This window comes from Colossoma macropomum, unplaced genomic scaffold, assembly GCF_904425465.1.
Source record: "Colossoma macropomum unplaced genomic scaffold, Colossoma_macropomum, whole genome shotgun sequence".
NCBI classification, from domain to species: domain Eukaryota; kingdom Metazoa; phylum Chordata; class Actinopteri; order Characiformes; family Serrasalmidae; genus Colossoma; species Colossoma macropomum.
In genome coordinates, this window is record NW_023494796.1 from 15,913,609 (window position 1) to 15,927,117 (window position 13,509).

General features: G+C 36.0%; 1 protein-coding gene across 1 annotated transcript in view; it reads right to left on the reverse strand.

Annotated features, from left to right (window-relative positions):
- Window positions 1-5,751: 5,751 nt before the first annotated feature.
- The window catches only part of cpe (carboxypeptidase E), a 32,966-nt gene continuing 25,208 nt past the window's right edge, over window positions 5,752-13,509 (reverse strand). Inside the window, exons 6-9 of the mRNA XM_036582944.1 lie at window positions 12,354-12,493; window positions 10,661-10,760; window positions 9,212-9,330; window positions 5,752-7,426 (exon numbers count right to left, since the gene is read on the reverse strand). Coding sequence (XP_036438837.1) covers window positions 7,328-7,426; window positions 9,212-9,330; window positions 10,661-10,760; window positions 12,354-12,493 — 458 coding nt within the window. The 3' untranslated portion in view covers window positions 5,752-7,327. The remainder of the gene's footprint in view (window positions 7,427-9,211; window positions 9,331-10,660; window positions 10,761-12,353; window positions 12,494-13,509) is intronic.

Here is a 13,509-nt window from a genome sequence, read left to right on the forward strand (position 1 = left end):
CAGAGGCGTCAGGCTCAAGACCTTGGCTTTAGCAGATGATTCAAATCAGGTGTGTTATGTCAGAGAAAACACTAACTGTCCACTAGGCCCCAAGACAGAATACAAGCTGGCTAACAAGTGCCCTCAATTATAGTGCCCTCTATTGTCTGTTTCAGAGAAATGGCCTTAAAACGAATAAAGTTGATAGATTTGTACATCTTTAAGTATTTTTAAAATATACTTTTGCTTATGTTCAAGTATGTTTTTGAGGAACGTAATCTACTTTTATTCTGTTTGGCTTTAGCCATTCACACTTCTACAGCTACTCATTTCCTTTGTTTCCTTCATTTCATTCTGTTCTGCTGGTTCAGCACCTTCTCTGCTTGGCTCTTGCTCACATGCTTTGCTCTTGCTCATCATTTTACTTTAGCCCAAAAGGACCCCGATACAAGAAAAACAAACTTATGCTGATAGATGCTGAATGAATTTTAGGGCCTACTAAGCCTTCGAAGAAGATCTAATGATTTCTGTAAAGTAAAATATTTTCAGTTAATTTCCATTTAATACAGTTGAATGCAAAGGTTTGAACAACCCTAGTCAAATTGCATGTTTTGTTGAATTTCTTAGTGAAAATAACACTTCTTCTGCAGAGAACACTATATATGTTATATATTATATATGCACAGCCCACATTTTTTTTTCCCCCAATACGTTAAATTCAGCAAATAAACAGTAACTGTGGATTGAGACTGTTCTGTGTTGAGGATGTGTACTTATTTTCACAATTCAACAAAACGTAATTTAACCAGGGGCGTCCAAACTTTTGCATACAAATGTATTAATATCAAGCTTTTAAACCCTGCAAGTATTGTAGTAGTACTCATGTCATTTTAAAATTTTGGTTGAAAACAAAAGGGTTGAATTCCTGAAACACCCCAAGGAAATTTTTTCAGGTTATTTATTGTTCTCTGTGGTATTTAGATAGATAAGCAAAGCAGACTCTCCCTTTGATTAGGCCTCCAGGAGCTGAACTGAAGATTTACTCTCTTTATAAGACTGTCATTGTCTACACAAAATCTGCAGAAAAGGGAGGAAATAAGAAAATGTATCATTCACACTAGAAACATTTCATGTGATCGCAAACCTGTGTAATATTAACACAATGAAGTACGTAACAACAGATATAGGAACATGCGCACCTGCAAGAAAGCAGTAAATTACAACAAGTGATTACAATTAATTAATCTACACTGGCCACTTTTTAGAAATACCCCCATATGTATATACCCACTGTCCACTTTATTAGAAACACCTACCTTGTACTTCCCCTCACTGTCCACTTTATTAGAAACATGTACTTCCACCCACTGTCCACTTTATTAGAAACACCTACCTTGTACTTCCCCTCACTGGCCACTTTATTAGAAACATGTACCTTGTACTTCCCCTCACTGTCCACTTTATTAGAAACACCTACCTTGTACTTGCTCTCACTGGCCACTTTATTAGAAACACCTACCTTGTACTTCCACTCACTGTCCACTTTATTAGAAACACCTACCTTGAACGTTCCCTCACTGGCCACTTTATTAGAAACACCTACCTTGTACTTCCACTCACTGTCTACACACTGTAGCCCATCTGCCGATGCCCAATTTACCAGCCATCCTCCACTCCATTCATCATTGGATGGCTAACATAAGTTTTTCATTAACAGATGAGCTACAGTCTCTTAACTGTACATCAGCAAGGTGGAGCTACAAAATAAGAAACAAACATGAGTGAGAGCATAAAAATAATAGAGAGAGAACATCAAGCAAGCTCAAACAATAACAAGTACAAAAGAAGCCACTGTAGTCCAAAAATAATTGCCCAGTGAAAACTTTGTACTGTTGTTTAATTCATTTCATTAGATATGGGGGTCATCACTCGAGGGAGACCGTGGCCTGTGTTTATTTTTATCTTTAATTAAATACATATCAATGCTATTCTTACCATGCTGTGCTTACAGTAATGAGGCAGGCACACCTTGGAGGGACGGTATTGCTGCTTAAGGCATTCTGAAGTCCCGCTAGGCCAACTGTCGAGCTGCACCAGAGCGCTGGCTCCATCTCGATCGATACTATTGATCCGAGCTCCGCTGATAGGCACGGGAAGAATAATGAGAGAGGCTGCTCAGATCTGCTACCCAAGCACCCAGCGACAACGGAACCTGACTAACTTTACTTAAGCAAAATGCAGCAGTAGAATATGACTGAAAACTTTAGGACCAACTTCGCCTAGAATTATGGCTTTGGAAATGTCATCACTGTCCTATCAAAACTCTGTAAACAATTCGTGATGAATGGACCAACAGAAATGATCCAAAATCTTACTTACTGAAGTTTTCATTTTGGAGATGAGATTTTGTTACCACAGAGAGGAAGTTATGAGTTTTCCATGTTTTATTTGTTTGTTTATTTTTGGTGAGTTTTAATATTATAATTCTACTAACTGGTTATGGGGAAATGTTTGGAAAGAGGTGAAAACTTCTGCTTGCAATACGTAAAGCATGTTTAAACAAAAAAGTGCACAATCCCAACACTAACAGTAGAGGCCTGTTATTGTTTGGGGACGCAATGAACATAAGAAATTTAAATTGTATTGGTATTCGGTTAATTTCTGGCTAATTCCAGGTTGTTTAGATGTTCTTCTGTCACAGCTGCCGACTGAAAAGCTTGCTCAGTGGTAATGACAGTTTCGGAATTTAGTGTAAAGAGCTGGAGAACGAACTGCTGGCTGTCCTCTGACATAGCAACGAGCTGCTTGTTAAGGAACTATAATTTGGGGGAAGGAATTGCTAACATCAAAACATTAAATGCCACGTTCACAGCCTAATTTATTTATTTCCTACTTCATTAATTTTACTGTTGTATGAAAGCAATATAACATTTGAGGTCGTGTGTTATCATGAAGTCATGGATAATTATGTTACAGTGGGGCAATACATTAAGTCACATGAACAGAACATAATGACATTTACCCTTTGTACTGTAATATATTTCCAAGTGAGATTTTTAGGGAGGCTAGCAATTTTGCTGATTTTCTAAGTGAAAATGAGTCCTCCACAGAGAACACACTTACATTTTAAATTTACAATTTTAGTGTACAATTAGGGTAAAGAAATTAGGGAAAAATTTAGGGAAAAAATAAAACACAAAATGTGCCATAACTTTTGCACAGCCTACATTTTAAGTTTTACTTTTTCCCCTAGTACGTTAAATGCATCAAATAAACAGTAGTATATTAAAGAGTGCAGACGTGTTCTCTGTGGAGGATGTGTTATCTATTTTTTACTTCAAAAACCAACAAAACATGAAATTTGACCAGGGCGCCCAAACTTTTGCATACATCTGTAAGTGGGGCAATGGGGAGGTGGGTTGGGGTGTTTGGTTACTCTATTACCCACAGTGATGCACAAAAAATAGTGTAAAACTTTATTTGAAGGCTACCTACATAGTGACTTCATAACACGTGCATAAGCATTAATTAACATATATTTAAAAAAAAAACAATACTTGAGCATTTGACTCCTGAACAGCTTATGTCAGAATTCACAGGATGATACAAGATGTTTTATGACATAAATGATATTGCACTGTTGTAAGCGGCTTTTAATTATGGACATTTGTAGCATTTATAACACTGTTATGAAGCATTATTCTCAAGTAATAGAACCTATATGGTAGTTCTATATACATATTTTACTATGTGTAAACACAAGTGGTGGACAAAATCTTGGACTGGGAGGAAAGTAGAGGAGATAAACTATTAGAGGAAGCTAATATCAACAAGCTAATAGCTAATAGAAAATCAACAAAACGTATCATTTGACCAGGGGTGCCCAAACTTTTGCATACAACTGTTCATAAACAAATATAGGACTTTTATTATATTGAAATTTTGTACTTTAGCTCAAGCAGAAATACATGCAGCATTCTTGCTATATGCCTCCCATTACTTGGGAATAATGCTTCATAACAGTGTTAAACATTTAACAAATGTCAGTCACTATAGTTTCAGGCCCCGTATGTCAACACAATGTCAATACAATGAAAATAAGTTAATACATTCTCCACAGAAAACACTCATATATGACATTTTCTGCACATTTATTAAAAGCCTTTCTCTAGTTTCTGACCACTGAGTAGTTTTGGTTGGCAGACTAGTTTGATGTACAAGCTGTTCTGTAGGAATCATCTTGGAATTTGATTAGGGATGCCCAATTCACCCCCCATCTGAGTCCTTTGATATAGATTTTCAGCTGATGCTGAGTCTTTTCCAGTCTTTGTGTCCTTTGTCTAAAAGTCATTTTTAGTATGTGCATAACGTCGATTTAAAACCAGATGTGGCAGGCCGCATCCAGTAAAACATTTCTGTGATACTTTCGTTTTCAACTGGTCGCGGCTTGCAAGAGAAAAACGTGGTGGGAGTATATTTTTTTCGTGCTTGTGGCAGAATGTCACTTGTGAAAAGCGGCAAAAAACATGCTAGAACAGCTGCTCACATCTTACATGCCCATGTTTAGACGCACATGCAGTGCAGATATTACACACATTCATTTTCCACATCACAGCAGCTCCAGACTATAGATATTTAAACCACTTCACTGCTGCAGGTTGTAAATAATGCAGTGGTGAACCATGACTATTACACTGTAAAAAGTGGCTCATCAGATCTACTTAAAAAACATTACTTAATGTGGTAACAGGCAAATGAACTAGTTTATTCAACTCAAAACATTACTTTGATTGAAAGAATCATTGATTCAAATTATTTATTTAGGTTGAATAAAACTAGTTAATTTTCTTGTTACCACATGAAGTTATTTTTTTAAGTAGATCTGATGAGCCACTTTCTACAGTGTAGAGGTGGGCCTTCAGTTTGGGCCATAAATGTCAAAACCTGGTCAAAAACAAGAAAAACACACCCCTGTTATAACACTAATTTTTACTAGCGCTATCAGTGGGATTCTACATGATTGAACATAGACATTTGAAGTTTCTGAAACATTCCATGCTTCATTTGAAGCTTCAACAGACATTAACATTTTACCTTGTAGTAGTTTTACAGTGGCTTTCAGTCCTGACACAGATCTGCCTCTGTTTTACATTTCTGACATATGACTGAAGCGCACTGGTCAGGCTACCACGTTTACTCACTGTCAGTGATGTATCTAGCTCTTCCAGAAGGCCTAGAGTGACGTCTTTCTCACAAAACATGTTAGGCTTCCTATTCAGCTCCTGAAGTCCTAACCAATGGGAGAGCTCACTTGACCGGATCTACCTAGATATCACAGTGGAAAAGAAATCCTGACTGAATAATTTTCAAGAATTTAATCCTTTTGTTTCTAACCAAACTTAACAGTAAACTAAGGCTGTTACTACAATACCTGCAGAGTTTAAGCACAATATGATTCTATTAAATGGCTGATTTATAATAGATTATAATGATTTATTTTGCAGAAATCAAAGGTGTAGAAGACCCGACTGGGAAAATATCAGTTGATGCTGTTTCTACGACAGTGGAATAAACAGAGCAAAAACAAAACAAAGGATTTGAACTAGACTGAGCTTATTTTAACTAGTACCCTATCTAAAAATAAGCCTGGACATCCCTAAATTTAATACTCTAATAGTAAAAAGTACTCTCAAAGGCTTTTTAAGGATCCACATGACACAGATAAACAGAGCAAAGGCAGAAAAGCAAATAAAAGACAGAAAGACAGCAGACTGACAACAGAAAGGGAAGTTTAATTTGTGAATTGAATTCAGTTAAAATCATCGTTACATTCATATACAAGACGTACCACTTAAATTTGGGAGGAGAAATAGAAGCATGGGTTTTAAATCATCTTTAGCGTTATGGCTTTGGGTTTAACTCTGATATGACTGAAACTCTTCATAAAGCTCTGAACGGGAGACAGATATTGAAGCGTTAGAGGTTTAGACAGTTTTTATGACGTCATTAATACTTCAGTAGGTTTGTGTGCATTCGTGTGTAGTGCTGCTGAAGAGCAAAATCCTAAGCGTTAAATGAACACCTGCACAGGAGAGCTTACACTGTTGCTGTAGGTGTTGTTTTAACACAGGGGATTTTGCAGTGCAAGTTTAAATATACCTTCTTATCTTAATGATACATATAGTGGGATGGTAAACAGACATTTACAGTTGCAGGATTTGTATATTACAGAGTGTTCGTTAAATAAAGACCGTCGATTGTTCTCGTTATCACACAGCTGTGCATTTTGGTATAGTTTATAAAAGCCTACGCGCCTTTCTATATCTCTATCTTTACAGAAATAACTCACGTTTGTGCCGCTTTAAATTCAAAGTGTAACTTTAAGAACATACATAATACAAGCTTATAACTATAATAGAATTACTTAGGTTCCTATAGAGTTCTAATATTAAAGGAGTTCACTGATAACATTCTTCAGCATTCAGAATCAGTTTAAATATTCAATAATATCATTAAAACGACATATGAGGTGAGTTATCGATGCAACTCCCTTTTAAAATAGCAAAAAAGAAAAACAAAAACGTTAAAATCCACAGGACAGTGTTTCAACAGAGATGGAGATGCAAAGCATAAATCTTCTACATTGGCTTCAGTCATAACTGGTCACAATCGTAATCTATAGTGATTGATATGAGTAATTTCAACACGTACATTCGTTCACGACACAGTGCTTTCTGATTGGTTGGTGGAAGTGGTGACCGCGGCTACGGAACAACAACAACGTCAGCACATGGTTCAAAAAGGAAAGATAAATTGATCAATAAAACCACACCATCTGCGTTATTCACTACCTGAATGTGTGTGTGTGTGTGTGTTGGTAAATGTGTGTCTATGTGGACACATACGCAGATAGTGGACAATTGATGTTTTGTAGCAACAACACCCATAAGCTAGATGTTTTACCAATATTTGCCAAAAAAGAACCCATCAATAAGACAAACAGTGATTCTTTACCGAAGAGCACGACATTAGGACCCTTTATAACGTGAAACTACAGTCTACGATTGTGCAGACTTCCACAGGTCTTCTTTCTGGCTGAGAAGAGCCCAACTTAACCTGCTTCTGTCTTAATGCAGCACTTATAGTACTGTATATACAAGATATGATTAATATATGATAGAGTCCACATGTAGTGCCCCTCAAAAAAAAACAAAAAAAACAAAAAAAAAAAAGAAAAAGCTACCATAATGTGGGCGAGCACACGTACAACAATGATTAGATATTTTACACCCAGGATGCTCTTGATACCCTCAGTCGATCAGAACCTGACAGTGACTGGTTTGGCCAGTTAGAAGTTGAGTGTCTCTGACATCATCTTCCACCAATCCATGAGCTCCTCCTTCTCTTCCTCCTTCCTTTCCTCCAATGACTCCAACTCAAAGTCAAGCTAAGAGGAAAGAGTATGAAAAAGATTTTTTTTCCATACACAAATTAACAAATACACATTTACTGAAAGAGCTCCTTATAGTGATGCACATTTGTTGTGATAGTAGCCAGTACAACATTTCACACACAACACTAAGAGTGAGAATCATTACATTTTAAGTATTTCTACAGGCTAGATGTTCAAGACAGAGTGATTTTTTTAGCTGTGCATCAAGGCTGGGTAGTAACAGAATACATGTATTGTAATCAAGATACAAAAAAAGGTAACTGAAATCCGTTACAGTTACAGAAAAAACACAGTAATCAAAGTACAGGTACATTATAAAAACAACAAAGCAGGAATACATTCAAACCACATAAAATCTAGGGAAGTTTTAGTTCTGCCTATTTTTAATGGCAGAGCTACGATCTGCAGCATTTTTCTGAAGATCCTTCGCGTTTCACCTGGTTTCCCATCTTGCCTGATTCTTCAGTAGTAAACTCATTTGATGGTAAACTCTTCTATTCTTCTTTCTTGCTCCATAAATTACACACTTTGTCTGACTATGAATCGAACTTTTGCTGGATTTTAATGCTGAAGTGAGCAAACATTAACAAAGAGCTCCCAAATGTGAAAGAAAGCACTGTCACATGACTGGTAGAGTTAGTTTCATTTTCACATATATGATTTCTTTCTTCAAAATGTTTTGAATGATGGGAGCAAAATATTAATATGTGTAAATTATTATTTGTTACTAAAAGAATAAGCTCTGACTTGAGTTTTCATGTGAAATTACACCTTTTTAAACTAGTATAAACTAGTACTATACATTGACTTCTGTGGGCTGAGGGAGTGACTACATATTACATTGCAAATGTGATCATCCCAAGCAGCACACAAAGCCTTATAAACAAATACAGGCCTTTTAGCAGATAAAACACAAATGATGGCCAGTCAGAGTTACTAGCATGGTCTCTGTTTATAATTACTGTTGATGAACTTCATACTATTTTTACTGCTCACAAGTACATTTAAACTCACATTTATACTGTACGAATTTGTTATCTTTGTGTAAGAGATATAATCCACTCAGATTTGGCCACTTTGCTCAATGTGAGATCAGTGACCTGGTTTGAGGCACAAAATGAGCTGCTTCATAATTTTTTAACAGCCAATTCTCGAATGAAAGTACAAACAGCAGCAGATGATTGAGTCACCTCTAATCTATCATTTTATTTAATAAAACAGGGCAGTTTTTCTGTTTGCCTTGTGTTAAATTCTTGTTGAAAAAGACTTCCTGAAATGTTTTTTCTTCTGTCTTTATGTAAATATATGACTTTAAAAAGTCACATAGTCCAAAAGTAATGGAAAGTCATCAGATTACTTAATCAGATCAGTTTACAGATTTCAACAGCTAATCAGTATTCTACTAGCTATTCTGCTGAATGGTAAAGTTATTTTCTCTCCATGAGGGAGTGCACAGTTCAAGCCCAGCACAGGAAGTACCTTCTAACACTCTTTTCCTGACAATGTAATTGCGTCACTCTGGCACTGTGCATGTAAATTGATCCGTTCTCTCATCACGTCCCTTAATGGTGTGTTTATCGCAGAAACTCATATCTTCATGCTGATAAAAATATGATTTATCATGCGGCCCTAATTCAAGTGTATTTTTACAAATGGATCGTACCGAAATAATCACATCAAAGTGAATCATGATGAAATTTCAGCCTTCATGAATCATCAAAGTGCTTCATAAAGAATGGTAATGAAATTGAGTGTTGTGAGGTCAGTAAAGGTGTTTACCCGGGTAGCGGCACTGTTGGGGACGGCCACTTTCTTGATTACAGTGAGGTACCCAGGAGCTGACGCAGAAACTTTATAATTACCAGGAGTCAATAAACGCCAGTAATCACCATCCTTAGCTAGAGAGACAAAGAGAGAGACAAAGAGAGAGGGAGAGAAGTGTGTTACCTATAAAATACGAGAATACTGTGTAGAACAAAATACATTTAAATACATTTTTTGATTTAGTGTATTTGCTTAGTTAAAAAGGTCTCCTACCTTTTTTTCAAAATTTACGTCATTTAGAGTGGTTTAATGTGAAATGGTGCATTGTAGAGAAACTTTACACTGGTGATGACCGGAACCAGAGGTTACGATGTACACAGTACGAATATAGCAATTTTATTTACTATCCAAAAACACCAGTGAACCTATACAAGTTTTTTAATATGTAACACATGTAATGTAATATGCAAAATATGATAATTTTGAAAAATACGTTCCTTTTAGGTGCTACTTTGCCTTATCCATTTTAGGCCAAAACCCTATCTAAAATGTTTGTAACCATATCATGTACTAGCTTTTTGTGAGACACCTTTTAGAGGCATTAAATGTTTCAGATGTCTGGTTCCTATCACCACCAATGTGACTCAGCAAGTCTCTCCTGAACAGAGGATTTTACATCAAATTTCTCTGAATAACTTTGTTTTCATCTGAACTATTGAATTATGCAAAAATTTCGGTGGAATTCCCCTTTAACAAAAACACGGCTGCTTTATGATGTGCCAGATTTAGCCAAATTGCTTTCATCTGCTGTCCCTGTGCAGACTGATTTTTACAAATATGAACAATACTTCATATCAAATGGGGAGACTGATCGAACAGTTATCTTGTTGCTGATGTGCTGCTGTAATACTTTAAGCAGCCACCAGGTGGCAGCCTATTCCATCATATTTACTCTAAAGTCTAAGCAGGTTAATTCTCTGCCATGTTCTCCCCATCTAATACCTTGTCACATTTTTTTTAATTAAATGTTTATTTAACATATATACTGAAATGTCATACTCTTGCATTTGTTTACCACCATCATAATGTACATTATGAGAATATTTTCTCCCTTTATGGGAGAACGGAAAAAAGTTCTTAACATCATTTATATGCGTATGTACCTTTTCTACTGGTCCATTAATCAGAAAATGTTCACACAATGCAAAGTGCAGCATGTTTTAAATTGGTTTGATATAATAACAACAATATACAGTACTGTGCAAAAGTCCTAGCAAATGGTAATATATATAAATTACTTTATTGAAAACAATAAGAATTCTTGTTCTGTTCACAGTATTCATGTTTGTCATTTTTTTCTAATGTTATATAGTGATTTTATCACTGAGTTAAATAGTTTTAAACAGTTTTCATGGCTGTCTAAGACATTTGCACAGCATTGTATGGGTGTGTTTGTGTGTGCACCTGTGGTGATGTCGTGGTCGATGCCCTCCACAGAAATAGAGGCATTGGAGATGGGATTGCCCTGAAGATCACGCACAAAGCCTGCTACTCCACGATGAACCTGCCGGAAGACAAGAGGGGTCAAATATACACAAACACTTATATCCTACAACCACAAGTTTTACAAACAGGCCTGTGACCCATGGATGGTTGACTGAGGTACCGCAGTAACAGCGCCCAGTAATGAAAAAAACAAAAAAAAACAAAAAAACATTTATTACCTGTTCATTTATTGATTCTTTCAGGCAAACCACAGCAAGTATTCCTACACATAAACATAACTAAAATTTTAAAGTAGGCTGGGATCTTGCATTAATACCAAATTCATTATACCTAGAATGCATGATTAAGTTGCGCTGATTGAACACACATGGTGCTGCAGGCAGATCTCATGCCTACAAAAACTGCCTACATGGTACAGTGTACATTTTATCATATCCTCAGACAGGGTTGCTGCATAATTTAAAAATTCAGTGCTTTTAAATACCTTTTAATACCCAACTTTTTTTCTGCTGTCCTCTAGTTCTTCATCATTCAGTTTTGACCACATGACTGCTGTTGGCTAGATATTTTGTTTAAGTGTTCTGGATTAGTTTAATATATAAAATAATCCAGTTTTCAACACTGTCTTTAGGCATCATCTTACAGTGTAATTAGGGCCTTCCAGTTCGTTTTCTGACCCCTGATCTGATCAGTTTCCATTAATATTGAGTATCACCCAATAACTGGCCCGATTCACTTTTTGTGTTTTCATAGATAAGAAAGCTGCACAATTTAGTTAAGATTATGTTACTCTGCCAATTAACACCACAACACTACAGGGTGGTTATCTTCTGAAAACGATCCTCACTGCTGCATGTTGTGGAATAATGTCTGTTTAAGACACCTCAATAATGTGAAGTTAACTGCGCAAAAAACAACTGGATTGGGCTTATTTTAGCCGATACCTGATCCTGAACGTGCCCGGACGTCCCTAAATTTACCACATCTAATGGCAAAAAATTAAGACATTTACAGACATTGTATGACCTTAAATTTTCACTATCAGCTTTAAGATTTGGTAAGACTACTCAAGGATCTGTGGGGAGCCTGTCGGACCACAGCGTCAGGTTTCACTGAAAGAAATGTCTCACAGCTTTTGGAAAAACAGTCATGTTTCTGTTCTTCATTACTACATTAATTACACTTTCATGACCAAAATATAAAATGACAACATACTACAACCATAATATTTACTGACCTGTCCTATTATTGTGTTCTTTTATTGGACAACTATTAATTCAACTCACATGCTTCATCTTCAGAGTCACCAGAAGAAAATGATTGTTTATTTTTAGTCATAGTGTCTTTATAAGTACATCATCTAATATGTCTGGACACAGCACTTTTTCTTATGGTGATTTTCAGATGTTCCCTAATTCTGAAGCAGACAAAGTGATAGCGTGTCAGCTGGAGCGCCAATGTTGTCAAATAGGTAAAGCGAAAGAAAAATACCATAGTTTTTCTATACGGTTATTTGAATATGTGCCTGCTACCTGAACTGGCCTACCTACCAACACATCCAATGCACAAATGCTGGTTATCTGAAATCATAGTTTTTGAATAGGAAACTAGAAATGCAAATATGCATCACTATAGACACACACACACTCACCTGCTCTATGTAGTTGATGAGGGAGTTGCGGTTCTGGTCCCAGTACATTTTGAGGGTGTTCTCTGGAGGAAACTTATCACAGCTCAACTCCAGCGTGATCTCAAAACAGTTACTGCTCAGATAGTTAAAGTCTTGCATGCCTGAGAGACAGATAAGAGAACAAAGAAAGAAACTTATTTATACAGTGCATGTGATTTGGTACAGTTATGTAGCAGCAGATATGATCTGATAGTCCTTTGGGGATGAGCAAGTGATTTATACAGTCAAGTAGGGCTACATGTATTAGCTGGACAGTTGTGTGTGATATTTAATAGTCGTATGATGATAGGGTGAGGAGCCCAATATGAAGCACCACCCTCCTGTTTAACTACATTATATAACAGCAATACAGGCTTAACTGGTGAACACAAAACACCAAATTCATAAAAAAACAGATACATGTAAAATCTAGATCCAATCTTTAGAATAAAATGTTATAACACAAAAGAAATACAATATATATATATATATATTATTTAAGACTACGAAAACAACCAATAAGCAAATGCTGCTTATCTGAAAACAAACTTTTGAATAGGGTACTAGAAATGCAAATATGCATCCCTTCACACACACACACACACACACACACACACACACCTGCTCTACGAAGTTTACTGGTGAACTCAACACAAAACTCATCATGAGTCTTGCTATTTCTTTGAGTTTAAGAAATGTGTCAATTGAAAACAGTCATACTTCACAACTCAGAGTGGACAAATGACAATCACATGTCAATAAAGCACACTTAGCTGAAACTACTGGAAAGTAACATTATAGTCTAAATCTATATAAATATTAACATTACATTGGCTGATATTATTGTTTATCAGAATTATTAGCCCCTTCAAATTGGTATTGATCATAAACTTTTCATATCGGGTGGGCCCTAATATTGACACAGACATTCATTAGCTATCAAGAATACCTGGTATTTCAAAAGTGCTGGTCAATGTCGTAGCAAATAACTTGACACAATTGTTTGTGAATAATTAATGTATTATAATCAGTGTTTTAAATTCTGTTAACTGATAATTTGAAGTTTAATGAACTTGAAGTTTTAAGGCAGCAAAGTTACTTACATTTTTAAATTAAAAAATATAATTATTAATTAAGT